This window comes from Hippichthys cyanospilos, chromosome 11, assembly GCF_059441005.1.
Source record: "Hippichthys cyanospilos isolate Australia breed blue-spotted pipefish chromosome 11, RoL_Hcya_1.0, whole genome shotgun sequence".
NCBI classification, from domain to species: domain Eukaryota; kingdom Metazoa; phylum Chordata; class Actinopteri; order Syngnathiformes; family Syngnathidae; genus Hippichthys; species Hippichthys cyanospilos.
In genome coordinates this window covers 13,836,814-13,856,569 of record NC_142379.1, presented here as the reverse complement: position 1 = coordinate 13,856,569, position 19,756 = coordinate 13,836,814, and the positions used below count along the sequence as shown (strand labels likewise).

Below are 19,756 nucleotides of genomic sequence, written 5' to 3'. Positions count from 1 at the left end.
TTTATACGTCACATTTGACCGACGTTTTTGAAGCGTTTTCATTCAGCGCGATTAAGATTGCGCAAGCATAAATTAATTTCCAAATAAATGCCATTTTAATTTCAGATAACATCATGGATAGGAAGACATTCGATAACAGTTTGGTCATTTGTATAAGATAGTGTGCTGAAATAAAATCGTCACAATTTTGCTCCATCTGCTTGTTGGGTTGAGCACTTCGGGGAAGAAAAATAACTTTCAAGGTTACGGATCTTTGTACACTTTCTAACCTCTGGATATAAACATGAACACATTTCATACATCTTGTGAGATTTTTTTTATTTGGTAATCCTTTCTGAGAAATAGCCCTCTTAGGTAAGAGCATAACTGCTACAGCATTTGGGCTTGGTCCCTGCTAACAGGGTGTCAAAATGCACAATTCCGAACAGTATTCATAAATATTATGTGGCTCGATAGGTTGGGTTTACACTAAAATGAAGGCAAATGAATCAGAGTGATAACATTTAAGCGTTCACTGTAACTTCGCAAAACAAAATTCTACAAAACAGGTGTGGCGTAAACAAATCAGTGAGGCATAAATCAAATTACAACAATAGATTCAAATCTGTGGCTTCATCATTTCAAACTTTCATGTTTCAGGTAACAATGTCATGTAAACATGTGAAACCCATTTCTTAAGGACTAAAATATAAACACTAAATAAATAAATAAATACATAAATAAATACATATACACGGTATGTAGAAACAGCCGGCCCACCGACCAAAACAAAGCAATTTTTTTGAGTGGAAAGTAGCATTGTAGTACATTGCGATGTCGACTTGAGTTCACGTAATTGTTAAGACCGAGAGCTGAGTGTTTGGGGAAGGCGCTGTGTGTGACGCCGACCGATCATACTTCTCACAGAGTCCTGTTCTGGAGGCACATCAGGCTACCAGGACTGTTTACTTTGATTTAAATGGCACAAGAAAAATCCACTTAAACTTAAATTAGGAAACAAACTATCGATGAATTGCACATCTACGTTCTTTTTGTCAAAACAGTTTCATCTATTGAAGCTTTACGTTTTCGCAGGTTACGCTGGGGTACAGCCGTGCTTAAAGTACATTCACCTCCTCCTGCGCCATTCGCTTCCTCTTCACTTCCCGCCGGCTCAGTTGAGGAGCTGTTGGAAAAGGAGGACCCCTGAGTCCCGACCGCCCTTACTCCTTCTTCGATCACTCTCGTCAGGACATTGATGGCCGCAGTCAAGTCAGATACGGCGCTGATCAGTTTCCTGCTCTGTGCAACGACGGCCTGAGTGTCTCGTCTGGATGCACGCATCACAGAGGACACAGCTCTCACCTCCTGCACAATAGACTGTAATCCATTTTGAAGTGCCGCAGACTGTTGTTTCTGTTGCTGTAGCAACTCCTTGTCTATGTCCTCATAAAGTGATTGCTTCTGGGACTCTGTAGGGATGTCTGGTGATGAGTTTGGCTCATTTGTGTGCGGTGCTGGCTCTGGAACTTCCAATGCGGTCTCTGAAAAAGCAGAATTGCTTGTTTAAGAAATCGTGAGGATAACCGCACTGAAAATGTTGCATCAATATCAGTATGATTGCATAAAAATTACAAGTGTGCAATACTCCTGTTTGAGTCATTTCATCAACAATAAAAAAAATATATACATACAGTAGTACCAGGTAATAACTTTATGTTGAGGCAATGCTTGCAAGCAAAGTTAGGGTCATGTGAAGTCATATGCGAATAAATTGAATGAAACCAGGAACAGATTGTGTTTGATAACACAAGCCTACCTTTGCGTTCAGTTTTTGGTTCAAGGATGTCAAATTCTTCGATCCCAATGATGTTCTCATCACAGAAGGTCAACTGCAACTGCTCCAAAATCGCAGACAGAGGTATGTCTCGCGCTGGTCCCCCAACTGATTTATTTCCAGGCGATTTGTTCTGAGCCATTCTTTCTCTTGTTCTTCTTCGGATATCTTGCCATCTTTTCTTAACCTCATCTAGGGTTCTTCTCGTTTTACCCACGGCATTGACTTTCCTACAAATTGTTTCCCATATAGCGTTTCTTCTGCTTATATTTAGATTTCGCTCCTGCAACTCACCGATATGTTTGTTTGCCTCTTCCACTAGCACCGCCAACTCCATCACACCAAACTTCATTTTGCGCTTGCGGGTCTCTCCCATATTCTCCATGCTGAAACTAGCAGGACTTCATGCGGGGCAAAAACCCAACAAAGGCGCAAAATTCTACCATAGAGTCGGTGTCGATAACGTGAACGTCTACTAGAGCCCGCGCTCTTCTTTTGGTGTTTGTTACTACAGACTTCATTTACTTAGCGCCCCTAGTGTTCATACTGAGAGACACACACACACACACACACACACACACACACACACACACACACACACACACACACACACACACACAAATACTTGCGCTGTACTTCAGAGCGAGAGCGAAGATTTTACTCTCGCGGAACAAAATACAATGTTCAAATGCCGCACTTTCCCCCCTCCTTTCCATCGTATATGTAACAGATTAAAAATATTGTGGCTCCGATATGACAGCCATTAGGCGATCCATTGTGGTACTTCCGTAAACATTACTTTATTTTTTTTTACTTCCGTAAACATGAGCGTGAAGTGCGCCCGATGTGTGACGTCACGTGTCCTCTGCGCACAGGTCTCGTAAATTGTGAACGACCTTACGAAAAAAAATCGGAATTCCCTCAAAAACCGTTGTGTGACCTGACCCAAGTGGCCTGGGTCGCAATTGAAAAAAATCAGATCTTTGTCGATCAAACTACCGTCAAAAGATCAGATACAGGTCGGACAGTGAAGAAAAAATCGGAATTGCGTTACTTCAGGCACCGGCTTGAACTTAGCCAAATAGAAACTTGGAGAGGTTAATGTGTGGCATTGTTTGGGGGATATATTGAAACAAAAAAAATGGGGTAAATCATTTAAAAAACTGTAGAGCACTTATCGAGCGGGACAAGAAATCTATTATTTGACAGCCAATAATGTAATCAACTATTTTGGTTATCAATTCGTCATTTAGAAACCAAGTTTAACTTAAAATATTCCAAATCCTTCCATACTTTTTGTTGTCCTCTGTCTAAGCAGACCGATTATTGTTGTGTTTAATTTAAAAAAAAAACTTTCAAAAATTCTTTTGTTTGCCTTGTTAAACTTAATCTATTTTATGTTTGTGCTGCATTTCCTTGACTGTCAATTTAAAAATAGTGCCCTGTTTGTGACGGGTTATGGGATTATTAACAGAATCAGCCCTAATGTCCTCCTAATCATCAGTTATATCAAAAACCTTACAGCTAGGTTGGAATAGTTTTAACAAAAAAATGCACAGCAATATGAAGTTCATTTTGCACACTTTACGACTAAATTTAATGAATAGCTACATAAAAAACGTAACTTTTTTTATTAGTCCTGTGTTTCTTTCGGCAGATTTTCTATTTTGTGTTCGGGACCATTATCCTTCAGAGAACTGTCGGAACAAGATTTCTGATTCGTTGTCTTTAAAGTCAGGGACAAAGTGGATGCTGAGGATTTCGGAGAATCCTTCAGAGAGGGCGGGTGCCACAAAGTGTTTCCTGTTCATCAAGAGACAGCAAAAAAAGACAGAGTCACTAAAGAGAACTCACTGAGAACATACTGTTCCGTGTAAAACCAAGACTGGACTAATCCAGAAAAGAAAGATTATTGTTCTTGGCTGGAGTTACTCACTTATAACTTTGGAAAATCATGTCATTGACTTTGGCATGTTTGCTGTCTGAGGGCGCCATCTCGCGGAACTGGTAACAACAGAAACAACAAGGCATTATGAAAGACAATGTCGTAGTTTATTCATCAAAATGCATGATTGCGTGCGGAAAGGTGAATCATACTCTATTGTTGTGCTTGGCTTGTTCCAGCGTGGCTGAGAAGTGAAAACAGCGACAGGGCACACCCGCTGCATTGGCTACATCCACATAACTGGAAATGATACAAGAAGCCAGGGGTTACATAAACACACACACACACACACACACACACACACACACACACACAAAGACGAATCCAACTAGGGCATCCGGTAATAAAAGCATTCCGATCCAGCATTAAAAGGTTATGAAAATAACTATTATGTCCACGGCTGCCATGTGCAGGAACATGGGCTCGTCACTCAGTGCACTACCTTATTTTGATTTTCATTTTAGTATAAGCCTTTTGAACTATAGATGGCGTTACATTATATGGCATTGCATAACATTATAGCCAAGTGGTAGTATTAAAGAGAACCTGCCCTGGACAATATTGGAGTTGTATTAACAGATTAAGTGCTATCAATTGATTATAGTCAGTTTAAATGTTATTTTTTATGAATTAATCTTATTTTTAATCTCTAGCTTTCTGAATAGTTCCATTTTTATGCACAGGGTTATTTTTGTGAGAGTTGTCGGTCCAATGAACAGTAAATGTAACTTTAAAAGGCGTTGGACAGCACCTTCGATCGAGGTAGAGTTATTGGTATTCTTTGTAAAAAGGAGTTTGCTTAGCACAGAAGCAGTTCAGGTTAAGCCTACAATATAAATGCAAAGCACTTAGCTGTGACTGCAGCCACAGCTAACGATAGCAAAAAAGACACAAATGTAGCAAGTCATAGCAAAGCTCTTTTGTACAAATAAACTCGACAACACCCAGCGTTTGAGAGAGTCAGAGACGAACAGGATGGACAACGTTTTATTTTATTTTCTATTTATGAGGCAAATGACAAAATAAATTAGCACCATTCCTCCTATGGGTCAAAACCAGAGGTCACAGCCAGCACTTGGGACCAGTCGCCAATATAGCAGAAGGTGACAATTGATGGTTACAATTGCATCGGTTATAGTACAGTAAATAAATGAGTCAAGACACTTTTTTTGTTGTACATCCATCTTTTCTTCGGCCACAATAATAAAATGCATCCAAATAAAAAAATGCTTGAGTGTTTCCTCGAAAATTTTTAGTTGAGATTAAAAAAGCGATTAATTAGATCAATTAATTACAGATCTTAATCAAAGTTCTCATTTTTTAATTTATTGACAGCACTAATTAATCTCTCGTCTTGTATTAGAAGCCTGGATAAATGCATACCAGTATGTACTGCAAGAAAGCGGGTTACCGTTTGCGAGACTCAGGGTCAGGGTTAGTGTTGTCTATGGCCACGCTGCGGCCCTCCTTCAGAGCACGCTCACATGCCGCCACACAGCTTTGCCATGAACCAAGCGTGTCCTAAGGAAGACACACACACAAATCAAAGAAACTCATCACATGTTCGGAGGGACTTTAAATGTCCTCCTCTTTCTATCACATTGCCATTATTCCGGTGAAGATGTGTAATTCAGCAGCGGCTTTAAAGTTTTAAAATATCCTCCTGTTGATTGCAAAGCGGATTCAGAAACATTTTGATTGCAACCACTGAGGGTGGTTTAGATATTGGATAGAAGTTTGTGCTGGCCAGATTGATTACTCACCCTATTGACATAAGCATAACCCTTTGGAATAACATGGGTGTGGAAGAATGTGGACTTGCCCGCTAGAAAAATAAAAAATAAAAAATACAAGCGTTTTTAAAGATGACGTGGAGTTATACAAGGTACAGAGAAGCAATCGTTGCATTTGTTGTACATACAAGCAGGGAAACCCACGGCCACAATGACTTCGGTCTTGCTTGAGGTGAGCGACGCAGATGGCGGGTCATACAGCCTGGCGCTGGAGTCCACTTTACGCTAGAATTCACATTTCAGTTTCAAACATGAATGGAGACAATTTGGATCGTTTAGTATCTGGTATCGCGTGCCAAGTAGCTTGACAGGGAAGTTAAGTAGATCAAAAATATTTTCATACTTGTATTCAGGCATCATTTTTATAGTTTTAAGATTACATCATATAATTTTTACTCACAGGGTCAAACTGTGGTAAATTATATGGCGCGTTCTTCCAGCCCAGGAAGTACTCCTCTGGAGTGTGGAACTGCAGGCCAAGGTTCAGAGCAAACTGCAGACATGAAAAATAAACTCAGCGATACACACTTTTTTTTTTTTTTTTAAATATTTCATCAACTCTGCATGATTAAAAAAATAAATAAAACTGACAAAGAGTACAAAGAGGCCTCACCAGTCGGTCACTGCAGGAGAAGTCCTTCTTCTTCTTCCCTGGAGCCCAGTTCTCAGGTCTACCTGCAGCATCTTTTGAGAAAAATCAGACGATGTCTTTGTCTGATGATATATACTTCGGTATGCAGTTAATATATAGTACTAGAACAACTTTATTGATTATTTATACTGCGGAATATACTGTATTGACTACTGTATGAATGTACGGTATTAAAATTTTAGTTGAGATATGATAAAGTAAAACTCGGTAATATGTCCCGAAATAAAATCATTTTTTCCCACACTTTATGGATGATTATGATTTAAATATATAATAATCAAAGTAATAAAAAAACAAATACTTATTCCAAGAAGGCTGGGTTTCTTTTAAATACATTCCGTGCAAACTGTTCAGACAACAATAAAATATACTGTTTAAATCATTTGTAATATAAACATCTTAACTTATCCACAAAAAAAATTAAAACTATTCTAACTTTGTGTGTACGTGCGGCAAATAAGTAGTTACCGTATTTCTCCATATACAAGTCGACCCCGTGAATAAATCAACACACCCCACCCCCTTTTTTTTTTTTTACTTCAATTTGGGTGAATTTTACAAAAACGCGAGTATAAGTCTACCCTGACTGTAGTGGTTGCACATATCATAACTGTCCAATTAAAACACTTGGTGTGATTAGTTAAAATGACAAAACTACGGTACTTTTAGACGCATTTCTTCATTGCATATCAAACAACATACTGTTGCGGGGGAGGGGGTGGGGCGGAAATGAGACAAGTGTGAGGCAATCTACGTCCGCGTAGATGCAAATGCTGAAACTAATGTTGCAACAATAAAACCATTTGAACTTTTAATGCTTTTTTTTTTTGACACAGCTGAATATGAACTTGTCAAAAAGCCCCAAAACACATCAGAAACTGACACGTCAAATGGCTCCTCCCATTTAAATCACGGACGCCCTCTTCTTCCTGCTCGTCATTTGCGCAAACATCCCCATTACTTTTCCATGGGTAGTCATCTTCGGACCCGTCTAATTTGTTTGAAATGGAGGTGTCCAGAAATGTTTTGCTGAAGCATTCTTTACCTATTTCATGCCACTGCTCTCGCATTTTTGTCTTGAACGGACAAGTCAAGCCATCTTTTCCTTTTCATAATGGGTCAAAGTCCGCCGGAAAAATAATCGACGTAGCATCATTGTTGACAATAAAGGTGCAATAAGGCGGCGTTTGACGAAAGTACATTGAAAGTAAAAACGAGGTTAAACAGATGTATACTATATTGAATTAGAGGTGTATATATAGTATTTTTAAGCCTTGTAAATTACATATTACTTATTTCATATTCAAACTCGTGTTATTCAAACACAGATATGTGGGGAAAATTGGTTTGGTTTTGAGTTATGCAGGTATAAGCCAACCCTGCCCACAATATGGGGGTTAAAAAATGGAAAAAAATGTTTGACTTGTACAGGGAGGAATATGGTAGTAACTATTATAAAAACGTCTTGTAAACACCATCCAGCATTCTGCCACTTGTACAAAACCTTAATTTCACGATTTAGTTCATTTTCATATCAGCAATTTTTTTTTTCATTTTTAAAATGATAAAGCAATTCTTTATTACCTAGCCTTATGATAAAGTCATAATATTCATTACTTTGGAGGAGAAATAGAGACAAAACGCTAGTTAAACTATTTATATTGTAAGACAGACAAAGGATGAAAGATTTTCTACGGACTCACCACCAACATAAAAACTTTGTGTAGAGTCCACCGGAACTCCATCATTGGCCTACATAGGAAACACACAAAATACAAGAATTAGAACAACTTCAAATTGCAATCCAAAGCAAATGATATGTACAATAGCTTAGGAGTACCAGCAAAGACTGATCTCAACTGCAAGATATTATTTACTGACAACTTCAGGTTTTCATCTGAATGACCTTGACTGGAATGTATGTACCTTTTCGCACAAGTGAGTCCACATCCCCACGACTGGTTTTCTGTAGATTCCTGGACCAGCTGCTACAAACACCTTTGGAACAGACCACAATCCACACATCAGCTTTGTGACCATTAAAAGGACAGTTTAAATTTTGACTACATAATCAATAAGGTCATTTGGTTGATTTTGAATCCAAAACACATTCAGAAAGCTGATTTAATTTTATTTACCCAGCCTGCCAGTACATACATACAAAAACACTATTAACCACACAGAAACCATATTTAGACCCCCCTAGACACACACACACATGCACACACAGACAGTCATACACAAACAAAAAAAAAAGAAATGTGTGCAGTAATACGGTTAGTGAGTAATACAGTGATTGGAAAGGGTGTAAAAAAAACCTGGCAATACTATGTATATTTGTACAATGACTACAATTTAATGTGATCACCAGAATTGCTTTCATTAAACATTCAGTATAAGAAGAAAATAATACTTCATTTTGATTGACATGGCCAGACATTAATTTTGTATTTCTATAATAGTGGGTGTAGTTCCTAGTAGTGCAAAGCTGCATTTAGAGCTGTGACAAATACATCACGTAGCTAACCAAAACATAGGAAACAACTAAAGATAGGGCTCGAATGACATGGGTATCTTTTTTAAGCCAAAGATGATTTTCATCAGGTAAAAATAAAATAATAATAAAAATCGGATTACCAATTTTTAGTGGCCGATTGATTTAAAAATGATAATGAACAAAAACTGTTTTCTCAAAATGCATTTAGTAGGTATCAATTATATTTGAATTTCTGCTTTTCACGGGCCAGCCTGGTACCTATTCCACGCGAATAGTAGTGTCCAACCGTAAATATATTGTTAGTTCATTTTCAATTCACAAAGTGCATTGCGAGGCGCACTTAATAAAGTTATAAGGGAATTAATTCTTGTCATGTTTTGTGCTATTAGTAGTTGAATCCGTGTCATATTAGGCGCAATTATGATTTTATGTTGCACTATTCATTTTACGATTTTTTTTAAAAACAAAATGTGACTTTGGAAATAGTAAAATAGTCATTGCTTGTAAAATATAAGATCTGCTTTGTTTTGAGTGAATGACTTACCAACAAATGCATTTGTGAAGGGTGGGTAGAAGGTTGTGGTATTATGGACTTAAGTGGGGCAAATAATGACACCAGTGTTACTGGTATAAAACTGCTGTAAATGGTTAAAGTAAAGTCTATAAAGGTAAAAAGTAAAAATAATCATCAAACATCGTCCATTTGGACAATTATTTTTGGTCGATGTTTAAAGGGCCATAATGGGAAAATTTTATTGGTCGGGCACTCCAAACAACACTTAGTGTGATTGAATGCAGTTCTACACTGCTGACAACTACACTTGTATTATTGTTAAAATAATGTTAATGTGTAAATCAAAAGAGAAATTTGTCTTCATGATCCCAGAATCTTTTGATGTGTGCGTTTCAAATGGACCTAAAATTGTCATATAGAATTCCAGCCACAGTTGTGGAGCATCTGTGTGTATTGTTAGTCTTGGAATTCAAAAGTCATGGGCTTAACTCTTACCTGCACTGGTAGTTGCAGTGTGGTAAGGATGTCCTCCACTTTTGATTTGAAAACTTCTGGTCTCAGTTTTCCTCTAGCAATCCCCATTTGGTTGGTGAAAAACACCACCTGGATGAGAGAGAGAAAACAAACCAACACAAAAACGAAAAAAAAATTTTTTAACAGCTTGTCTATACCTACAGTATTATCATAGTAAAGTCATGTAAAAAATGGTTTGGTCTTTCCTACCTTATATCCTTTCTTAATTAAGCTGGCCAGCCGAGGTTGAATTTCCGGGTAGAGAATCCTGTTAATGATACACACAAATAAAGAAAGATTATCACCCCGTTAGGATGCAGATTAAACATTGGGATTTCGGAGACAAAGAGACATACTTCCAGTCATCTGGAGCAGTGGGAAAGACTTTGCCTGATTTGGTGGTGATAATGCAGCCATCTATGTCAAACCCAGCAATCTGAAGAGGAAAACAAGGCAAAGAGTACCATTAATAACACCTACACTAAAATGTGATAGCATGTGTCTTGGAAAATGAAGAAGAACCGCCTGATCTGTGTGATGATTTGACAGGAAACAAACAAAAAAAAGTATTGATAAAATAATAAAAAATAATGATTTTTTTTTCATATATAACCAGTGCCCACCTTGTCACTCCCTTTGACGCCCGCTGCAGTATAAAGCATGAGGTTGCCAATTTGCTGCCAGAAGCTCTTTACACAGGCTGCGGAAGATGATGCAGTTTGGGTTTGTGTTGCTGCTGGGCTCCTGTTAAATCTCTCACTCATGGCTGTCTCTGCCAACTCCTGGAGCTGCCTGAGTTTTTCCTCGACTCGTTTCTCATTCTCATCTTCGCTCGACTCATCCCCGTTGCATTCACTAGAGGCCTCCTCATCTCCTCTGTGTCGCTTTGCATCAGGCTGCCCTTTCGCTGAGCAAAGTGGCCTTTTTGATGACTAAACAAAGATGAAAGTCAGTAGTCTGTGTCTAAGATACAGCTAAAAAAAAAAGCAAAAAGTGAGTTCACCTTCAAGGGAGAGGTAGGAAAGAAATCCTTTATACTGCGTTTAGGTGGACTCCATGGTGACCCATTATCTTTTCCATTTTTCCCATCTTTTGTTTTGTTTGAAATGTTTAGCCCTTTTTGTAATGCGCCTGGAGCAGGTGAAGCCGAGCTTGAAGTGAAGCACACTTTAAACGGGTATTGTTGATTGACAAGGTAGAGGGTTCCACCATGTCTGAGTTTACCAGACTGGCCACGGCCAAGTTTCTCACCCTCCAGGAAACTGGGATTGGGACCCAGCTGTGAAAGAATAAAAATACCTGTGTTAGAAATTTTGCATGGGCATCACATAACTAACATTCAGAGTAGATCAAGGCAATACAATCAAATATATCATCACTTGCTTTGACACAAAGACGCCAGAGGTTAAGATGAATATCTTATGAACCGCTGCCTTACTAAGAGACGTGGATCATTCTTGAAGAATATCAATGCTAAAACTGTTTGTTTTCATACCTGAGTGACAACCACATCCTGGTCTGCAAAGCAAGCCACCACCTTCACTGAAACAAACACAAGACTGTCACAACCAATAACACAAAATCACACACACATACAAATAAACGCCTGTAATATTTTCAACATATAGAGCAAAGGTTCAAAAACCCAGTTACTGGATGGTGTCCTTCATAGGGCTGTTTTGATTGTGAACCTAAATAATGTATGATAGCTTCATATTGCAAACACACAACAGTTCGATGAATAACTAGTTAAGATATCAGAGGCCACTAAAAACTGTTGGATTGATAACAATTATGCTTTCTTGCAATAAGTCAACATTTTACAATTCCTGTATCTTAGCAAGGCACGAGAATTTGACGCACATGATTTGCTTTCGTGAGCCAGATAAAATGATGTGTTGGACTGGATCTGGCCCTCAAGTCTTGAGTTTGAAATCTGTGGTATTGACCAATGTTGACTAAAGTATCATAACTTTTTTGTACACTATACAGCTAAATAAATGCGTGTTTCTAGATCTGATTTATATAACAAGCACACGATAGCAGCCTTTATTTAACGTTGTGTTGACTATAGATGAGGTAAATATTAAAGTAACCGCAGTTAATGCTCTGAAACAAACGATCTATTTGGAGACAAGAAGAGAAACGCGGGGATGGCAAGTTAACGCGTGAGCGTTAACTCACCCTGGTGTCTTGAGCACTTCTTGTCGACAACTCCGGTGTCCGGACCTCGACCCAGCAGCACGGCTCGTCCATCCTCCAAAAGGACTTGAGCCCCAGATGAACTGACCAAAAGGCACGACATTTAAAGTATAAACTCACGAAGATGCGGGTGAAATTTTTATAACTTAGAGCGGTGTGTTATTTTGAGCAGAAGTCGATGTAGGTCGATTTTGTTATTATCTTCGGTCCTTTGCTATAACCGGACTATCGGAAACGTGTTGAGTTGTATGGTTCCGACCTTGTTATGTTTTTTTGTTTCCGGATGCCAGGATGGTCATAGTTTACGGGTACTTATTTTGCAGTCAAGTTTATTTCTCACGTGACATTCATTGGTGTGAATATTTCAAATATACCCTGGATTTTTATGAAGTGACATTAACGTGATAGCTTTTACGGAAACGCAGCGATTCTCACTTCCGTTCAAGATTGTCTCATAAATAACTTCCTAACTTTCGTTTTAACAAGGAAAACAGGAGGAACAAGTCAAGAACAATCAAAGAAGAATGTTGATCCTCGTTTTGAGTTTGAGAAGTTTCACGTCTGTTTTGCAAATTAATTTGGGCGTTTCATATTGTAAGCATTTATTTGGTGACGAGGCAATTATTTTATTTTCACGTTACAATAATGAGTAAATTATTAAGTAATTGCGGAATGTCAGAGAGGGATTACTTTGACAAAAGCTGTATTTGGACTGAAGTGTTACTTTATTTGCATTACCTCCCTCACATTAAAATGAGACTGGATTTGCAAGTTTACCAGGGCGTATCCCTTGAACAGAACAAGATAAAACTCGAAGAAGCTATCTGATAGACATGTTATCATCCAATAGTGTTTGTTTCTGGTCTTTGTCAAAGGCCTCTCAGTGGGATATTCTCGTTTGAGGCCCCGCCTCTATTGTAGTACAGTACTTTAGTATGCAATACAGTGCACGCTTGGCTACATTCGTTTCCTTGGCTTCAGCCGCAAACTCTCAGGTAAAGATGACAGCTATAATTGTGGTAATGTGTGGACTTTGGTGTGACATGATAGAGAACTACTGTATAATTTCTCTTAGTGTGAAATGGTTGTGGGTGATAGGGTGTAAAGTCAAAAAAATGTAATAAATATACAATAACCTTATTTGTCATTAAAATTAATTGCAGAGATCCATTTTACATCATGGCAACCCAAAAAACACTCAACGAAGGAGCCTATTTGGCTGTGATGAAGGGCTTGAGAGAGATGGATCTACGGGGCTCCAATGTTCCCAGTGCCCTGCTGCTGACTGGAGAACATGCTTTTCCTTTGTTGATGAACAGCCAAGGCCAGGTCCTGATGGCTGCCTCCAAGTATGGCTCTGGAAGAATTGTTGTCCTGGGACATGAAGAGTACTTGACATCATTTGCCACTCTGGTAGAAAACGCAGTGATTTGGCTGAGAGGAGATGGCTCGCGCAACCTGCCAGTGGGGGTCAGCAAGAGTGTTCAAGCAGTGGCTGATCATCTCAGTAAATCCAGAATCCCAACTAAAGTTGTGGGGGCATTCAAAAAAAATCTGGGTCTTGGTGTGTATGTAACAGACGCCTCCAGCCTGAATACAGATGGGAAAGACCTGGTGGCATTTATGAAAAATGGCGGAGGGGTGTTTATTGGAGGACAAGCATGGAGTTGGGCTGCAGACCATCCAAAGGAGAACACACTACTTGGGTTTGGAGGAAATAAAGTGTCTGGTGTGACCGGGATCTACTTCTCAGAACATCCTGGGGAAACTGAATTGTTGCCTGTTTACCCTCAGATTCCAGCTTCATGGATGCGTGTGGTGTATGTAAATTCTACATTATTTTATCGTAAAACACGTATTTGCCACACTATTATTATTTAATAGTACTAGTATAAGTCAATGCATATCATTTATTGTATTTTTGTAGTTGTGATTATTTACTTACCTCTATTTACATTAGCTTGTTAATTAGTTCTGTGTATGCTTGGAGCTCAGGTAACTTTTGGCAAGCACGTTCATTTGTTGTTCCACTATACACTAGTTCTGCTGCCTGTATATGTCATTGTTGTGTGCTTAGAAGACTTTGTCATTTAAATCTTTTGTTTGTCTTCAAATGCAGTCTGGACAAGGAGTTTGAGGAGGATCTGGAATTCTTACTCCAGGGTGTAACTGAGTTTGACATTACTGGCAGCGCCATTGCTTCAGAGATTCTAGTTCATGGACGGCTCGCCTTCCCTATCGGGATGACAGAAGATGCACGGCCATTTCTGGCCGGATCCTATTACGGGCTTGGACGTATTATTGTCGTGAGCCATGAAGGATATCTGGAACGAGAGGTAACATTAATGAGAAATATTGATTGTGTCAGGGTTGTGTATGAGTCATTTCGAATAGACCTGTGTGCTGATCTTCCAAATGTTGTCAGATGATGAACACACTTTTTGTTGGGTTCATCACAGGAGCTGGCTCCATTTTGGACCAATGCTATTCACTGGTTGGATGCAGGGCGACATGGCACTGTTGGCATCCTGCAACATAAAGCCCTCGACGTTCTCAAGAAGTCTGGGTTTAAGTGTGAGAAGAGCGATTTCAGGAATGACCTGAGTGTGTTTGTGTGTTCAGCATACAGTGACAAACATGCAGAAGAGATCCAGGGCTTTGTGGCAGAGGGTGGAGGTCTGCTCATTGGAGGCCATGCTTGGTACTGGGCACAGGTGAACAAAGGCGGAAACCCCTTGACAGATTTCTCAGGTAGAACCACGTTTTTCAGGTCCTATTGTGATACTCTATGTACGTACCGTATATGTTACTTTCTGAACATGCTAAAAGACACGGGTTGTAATTGCAGGGAACAAGATCCTGAATAAGATGGGCTTGAGCCTGTTGCCTGAAACCATTCGAGGCGGTCGCTTCAAAGCCCCGGTGCCCAGCCAGATTGGCAAAGAAGCCTACCATTTCTGCCACCTTCTACAACGCTTTGCTGCTCATATAACTGAAGGAGAAGACCTTAGCAAGCAGGAGGAGGAATGCCTTAAAAAGCTTGGCAAAGACTGTGCTGCCTTCTTAAAAATGGAAGCCTATGATCGCTGTTCATACGCTCAGGTCCTGTCCACCCTTATGCACGTTCTGAAGAAATCGGGCATGCCTCAGGTGTGTAGCTTAGTGAACCAATCAAGTCTTGGGTTGCTGATGTTGTTTGATATATAGAATCACCTACTGTAAATGGATGATGCTCTACATTTAACAGCCACCCCAATGTTATTTCTTTATTTTTGTAAAGGTGTGTGACACTTGTCCAGTGAAAAGTCCCAAAGACCATCTCCTCCTCAATGTGGGCTCAGAGGTGTATAAGGTTTGCCCCAATCCTGACAGCCTGTTGCCTTACCTCATCAAGGACAAACCATTGTTGCCTGTTATTTATAATCACAGGATTCCTCTGAACGTCAACACCTCAGGTTAGGCCTTATTCTTTGACCATTTGAAGTTTCAAACTATATACAGTGCTATCTTATATGGGTGCGATTGTGTTTTTTAATTTATTTTTATAGAAAATGAAGAGTGGATTAGTACTGGGCTCTACCTTTCTCATGGTATGAAGACTTATATAGCAATGCCCGGACAGATTGTCAAGAAAGGATGGAGGGTATGGCACACAAATCCAAATGACTATTATTTAGATTTATTGGATTTCCGTTCAGGTTGCACCTCTTCCAGTAGCACAGTGCAACAAATCATTTTAAGGGGGCATCTTAATGTTAGATTGTAGAGAATCATTGTCACGTGTATAGCACGAAACCACACAGAGAAAGTCTTACAAGTCACCGTTGTAGTCTTACAAAATTGCCATATTTAAATACAGTAGCTGCAGTATAATATTAATGCCAGGGCTCTCAAATTCTTCCATGTATTGAAGAATGCCTTTATTGAGCATGTCTTGCAAACTGGGAAAGAGAAAAAGCCTTCCGCAGACCTCTTGCACAAATTTGGAAATATTCAATTGTTGAAAATTGATTTAGAGGTTTAAACTAAGACAACATTAGTCAGTGAAAAAAGGACACATTTTCTTTAAGTCATTAACCCGTTGACGACTGTAGACATAAAACATATTTTACTAGGCTGCACTGATAGCTATATAAACCAAAGATCCATTTTAACCGGGCTGACAGTGAGTGAGATAGAGTATTTAAAAGCCATTTGAGCCATTTTAAAGCACCGTATAAACCAATGGGTTCTGCCAGAAACATCATTAAGTGTCAAAAGACTAAATTAAAAAAAAATCATTTTTGGAAATTCTCATTTACCAGTCAAAATTCTATCTGGTCTCACACCCAAATTGGGCTGGGACAAGCTCCAGCTCACCTGCAACTCAGATTAAGATAAGCATTATTCACTTCAATACATCCATCCATTTTCCATCACTGTTTATCTTCACTAGGATTGCTGGCTTGCTGGTGGCTATCCCAGCTGACCAAGCAGTAGGGGGGTGATACCCTGAACTGTTTGCCAACCAATCGCAGGGCACACACGGACAAATAACCATTCACGCGCCCTATCAATTCAACTAGACATGACTTTATTTATCCCCTTAAAGACAATTAAGAAGCAGTAGCAACTGAGAAGCGTCACACGCAGGAATAAAAGTGCACCAAAAAAAATCAACGCTATGTAACATACAAGATAAAAAATGCTATCTGCTGGAATTTAAAAAACAAAATTGTTTGGGGGACAAACGTAGATCTTTTTTGTCCTGCAAGCAATGTAGCGGAGGCGCCTCTCGAAGGGTAGCCACTGAAATAAGGGGTACGCTATATGGGATGAGTCATTGATCCTTTTTGTTGCCTGTCTGAGTGACTGTTGATTAAAAACATGTGTGAGAGTTCTGAGAGGTAAGCCAATAGTCTTAGAACAGATCAGTGCAGTACACTGCAATCTGTTCTTGTTGTGAAGAGTCAAAGAGTGATTCCAAAGGAATGGAGTTTTGAATGATCATATTTTCTTTTCCACCATAGGTCCAAATCGGTTGTCAAACAGACTATCTTAAGGCTACCGAGCTGAAGCGAGCGCCCACTGTTCATCAGCAATTTCCCATTGACACTGACATGATGCTAGTGTGGAACTTGTGGGGAGGTCTCATCTACTTGGTGGCCCCACCTAAAACCCAAGTGGGAGGGGTAGAGGTCATTGTGCAAGTAGCCGTGCCAGCGCCATATTATAAATCTGGTAAGAACGATGTGATTGGTCTTTTCTGATTTTTTTTTTCTACTTGTGACAAGAGACAGAAAAATGGCAGTTTTTACTAAGATTAGATATGGGACATTTTTGCATGGCACAGCATTCCACTTGATACTGAAAAAAAGCCATTTGTTTACACACTTGGTGGCCATAATTCTAAAACGATTGCAATTGAAGAACAGCCTTTTTGCCTGACAAAATGAAACATAAAGTGGTGGTCCACTTACTGCACCAGAAATGCTCTTTCCTCACCATTCAAAACTTATTGACAAAATAAAAGTGAAATATAATTTTTAATCAAAAATTGATCCCAAATTAAATCATAGAACTAAACAACCGAATTGAATTGTGACGGTGAGACTCCCAACCCTGCAACTACAGTTGCTTCTGCAAATATGTGGCCTTCTTTTTCACTTTTTTTACTAGGCGATATTACAGTCTCTTCTGGCAGGCAAATTTAAACCATAAGCCATTAAAAAATCATGCTCAGTCAAGTTTTTAAAAACTTCTATTTATCCTTTTGTTCTTTGCAGGTGTGACAGCACCAGCTGATTGGGCCATGCTGCGAACAGCTCCTTCCCCTTGGGCTGAGTTGGAGTTTGAAAACATCATACTCACTGTACCGTCAGATTTCATTCGGAATCTGGAAAGACCAGACTTGCTGGCAACCCTCTGGGACACGATCATGAAAGGCATTGCCGACCTAGCTGCCAAACCACACAAATTTCCCCGCAAAGAACGCTTTGTAGCAGATGTGCAGATTTCTTACGGTATGTCCATACTGCATGTGTGCTAAGTGTCAGCAATGTTGACTATAGTGTGTGTCCATGTTACCAGACTTGAAATGCATTCTGGGACATCACATAACACTATACTATAGCATTAGCCCAACAACTTAAGACTGTAACTCAAGAATAGAGGGAATCAAATTTTGAAAAACAACTTGATAGATTTAAACAATGTCGATATGAACTCATTTGATGACCGAATCGAGAAATCCGTCATGCACCGGTGCTGCTTTTGTCACTGTTTAGGTTGGATGCACGCTGGATACCCCATCATGATGCACAAGGCATCGGCAGAAGAAGTGGTCAACTCTGAGCTTGCCAAGACAAAAGGCATATGGGGCCCAATCCACGAGCTCGGGCACAACCAGCAGAGAGACTGCTGGGAGTTCCAGCCACACACCACAGAGTGCACATGCAACATTTGGTCAGTGTACATCCATGAGGAGGTGCTGGGGATCAACAGGGAAAAGGTGAAATTGTTTTTCTTTGACTGGCCTCTGCCATTGGATGATGTCGTGTTACTTGTACATTCACATCATTGGTTCTTCAATACAGGCTCATGGAGATATCGCTGCAGCAAAAAGGAAGAGCCGTTTGGAGGAATTTGTCAAAGCGGGAAGGCCACTCAACAAGTGGGAGGTGTGGGTGGCTCTCGAAACATACTTGCAGGTAAGAGATTGTAAAAAGACAGGGACCTCCTGTGGTGATTTATTTTTTTTGCTATTTAAAAAGGTGAGCGCATTTCTAAAAAATAAAAACATCTACAGTACGTTGTATCTCAATCCTAACTGATGCTGACAAATGAAACACATACCCCATTCACACAGCTCCAAGAAAGATTTGGCTGGGATGCCTTCAAGAAGGTGTTTGCTGCTTACCACAAGATAAGCACTTATCCAAAGAACAACAACGGCAAGATGAACCTGTATGCGGAGACTTTCTCCAAAACGGTGGGAATGAACCTGTGTGGCTTCTTTAAGGCCTGGAGCTGGCCCATAGAGACGGCTACTGAGGAAAAACTAGCCAACCTCCCTGCCTGGGTGGACCATCCCATGGTCCGATTTGGTTGAATGTTTGACTGATATCGATTGAAATGCAAAGAGCTATGTGTGCATTGTTAAAGATGTCATGAGCTGTTGTTCTTTTATGTAATTAAACTGGCTCTGTGTTTGTGTTACGGTATATATTGCAATGTGTGTTGGTGTCGGACTGCTTAATACAAAACTCATCTTTCTCATATGAGTAGAGAAACTTGGGTTTGTCAAAATATAAGTGTAATGATCAGTTGCAAATAACAAGTGAGGATTTGAATATATTCTGAATTTACTTTATTTAAATTACTTGTCTTTGCTGTCAAAGGAAGAAGGACCGGTAAAAATATGCATAAACATTTGCTTCTTCATTAGTGTCAGCTGGGATGGGCTTCAACTCCCATAACACTGAGCAATGTAAGTGATAAAAAAAAAAATTGATGTATATTGCATTACGTAAAATTGCTATTTAGTTTAATTCAACATGTAAAGTTGTGATTAGTCTGCTCATTGTTCACTAACACCCACTTAAGTGATTTGAAAGGCTTGACTGATCATTTGAGGTCAAACGAATAAATCTTTTGCTGCAGCAGGTGTCATTCTAATTACTTTGTCAAAGGAGTCACAGTCGTTAAGTTTTTGGGCACAGGTCGAGCAACATTTCAAGAATGTGTTTCTATAGTAGGCTGCTGTAGGTATTATGCAAGCATTTAAAGTAAAGGGATGAATAACAAGTAAATAGTTTGCGGTTGTTACGTTTGTGCAACTTGTAT

At 39.5% G+C, this 19,756-nt stretch overlaps 3 protein-coding genes across 5 annotated transcripts; 1 reads left to right on the top strand and 2 right to left on the bottom strand.

Annotated features, from left to right (window-relative positions):
- Positions 1-303: 303 nt before the first annotated feature.
- LOC148416063 (uncharacterized) lies at positions 304-3,267 on the bottom strand. Its single transcript, XM_088426811.1, has 2 exons — positions 1,799-3,267; positions 304-1,523 (listed from the first exon to the last, which is right to left on the bottom strand). The coding sequence occupies exons 1-2, from the start codon at positions 2,199-2,201 to the stop codon at positions 1,021-1,023; spliced, it is 906 nt and encodes a 301-aa protein (XP_088282937.1). The 5' UTR covers positions 2,202-3,267; the 3' UTR covers positions 304-1,020.
- Positions 3,268-3,385: 118 nt separating this feature from the next.
- On the bottom strand, positions 3,386-12,177 carry pnkp (polynucleotide kinase 3'-phosphatase). 2 transcript variants are annotated; one of them, XM_088426799.1, is made up of 17 exons: positions 11,915-12,177; positions 11,226-11,272; positions 10,734-11,009; positions 10,354-10,662; positions 10,087-10,166; positions 9,941-9,998; positions 9,713-9,820; positions 8,133-8,204; positions 7,910-7,958; positions 6,168-6,238; positions 5,955-6,047; positions 5,683-5,779; positions 5,525-5,586; positions 5,173-5,282; positions 3,914-4,001; positions 3,753-3,820; positions 3,386-3,619 (listed from the first exon to the last, which is right to left on the bottom strand). In XM_088426799.1, exons 1-17 carry the CDS (start codon positions 12,033-12,035, stop codon positions 3,499-3,501), a joined length of 1,830 nt encoding a protein of 609 aa, XP_088282925.1. In that variant the 5' UTR covers positions 12,036-12,177; the 3' UTR covers positions 3,386-3,498. The 2 variants fall into 2 exon arrangements, with proteins under 2 accessions (XP_088282925.1, XP_088282926.1); XM_088426800.1 differs by having other exon boundaries at positions 11,226-11,267; positions 11,915-12,170.
- Positions 11,940-19,572, top strand: LOC148416061 (TRPM8 channel-associated factor homolog). 2 transcript variants are annotated; one of them, XM_088426798.1, is made up of 12 exons: positions 11,940-12,026; positions 13,096-13,752; positions 14,052-14,268; positions 14,392-14,683; positions 14,781-15,082; positions 15,213-15,387; positions 15,481-15,575; positions 16,942-17,152; positions 17,698-17,934; positions 18,199-18,422; positions 18,508-18,621; positions 18,780-19,572. In XM_088426798.1, the coding sequence occupies exons 2-12, from the start codon at positions 13,112-13,114 to the stop codon at positions 19,020-19,022; spliced, it is 2,751 nt and encodes a 916-aa protein (XP_088282924.1). In that variant the 5' UTR covers positions 11,940-12,026; positions 13,096-13,111; the 3' UTR covers positions 19,023-19,572. The 2 variants fall into 2 exon arrangements, with proteins under 2 accessions (XP_088282924.1, XP_088282922.1); XM_088426796.1 differs by lacking the exon at positions 11,940-12,026 and adding an exon at positions 12,633-12,927.
- The last annotated feature ends 184 nt before the right edge of the window (positions 19,573-19,756 follow it).

What these genes read in the sequence shown, in the direction of transcription:
- LOC148416063 (XM_088426811.1), bottom strand. Translation starts at nt 2,201, where the DNA reads ATGGAGAATATGGGAGAGACCCGCAAGCGCAAAATGAAGTTTGGTGTG. An exon ending in ACCAAAAACTGAACGCAAAG is followed by an intron (nt 1,524 to 1,798) that starts GTAGGCTTGTGT and finishes CTGCTTTTTCAG; the next exon opens with AGACCGCATTGGAAGTTCCA.
- pnkp (XM_088426799.1), bottom strand. Translation starts at nt 12,035, where the DNA reads ATGTCGTGCCTTTTGGTCAGTTCATCTGGGGCTCAAGTCCTTTTGGAG. An exon ending in GAAGTGCTCAAGACACCAGG is followed by an intron (nt 11,273 to 11,914) that starts GTGAGTTAACGC and finishes TGTTTGTTTCAG; the next exon opens with TGAAGGTGGTGGCTTGCTTT. An exon ending in AGGATGTGGTTGTCACTCAG is followed by an intron (nt 11,010 to 11,225) that starts GTATGAAAACAA and finishes ATTCTTTCACAG; the next exon opens with CTGGGTCCCAATCCCAGTTT.
- LOC148416061 (XM_088426798.1), top strand. Translation starts at nt 13,112, where the DNA reads ATGGCAACCCAAAAAACACTCAACGAAGGAGCCTATTTGGCTGTGATG. An exon ending in AGCGCCATATTATAAATCTG is followed by an intron (nt 17,153 to 17,697) that starts GTAAGAACGATG and finishes TGTTCTTTGCAG; the next exon opens with GTGTGACAGCACCAGCTGAT. An exon ending in TGGGGATCAACAGGGAAAAG is followed by an intron (nt 18,423 to 18,507) that starts GTGAAATTGTTT and finishes TCTTCAATACAG; the next exon opens with GCTCATGGAGATATCGCTGC.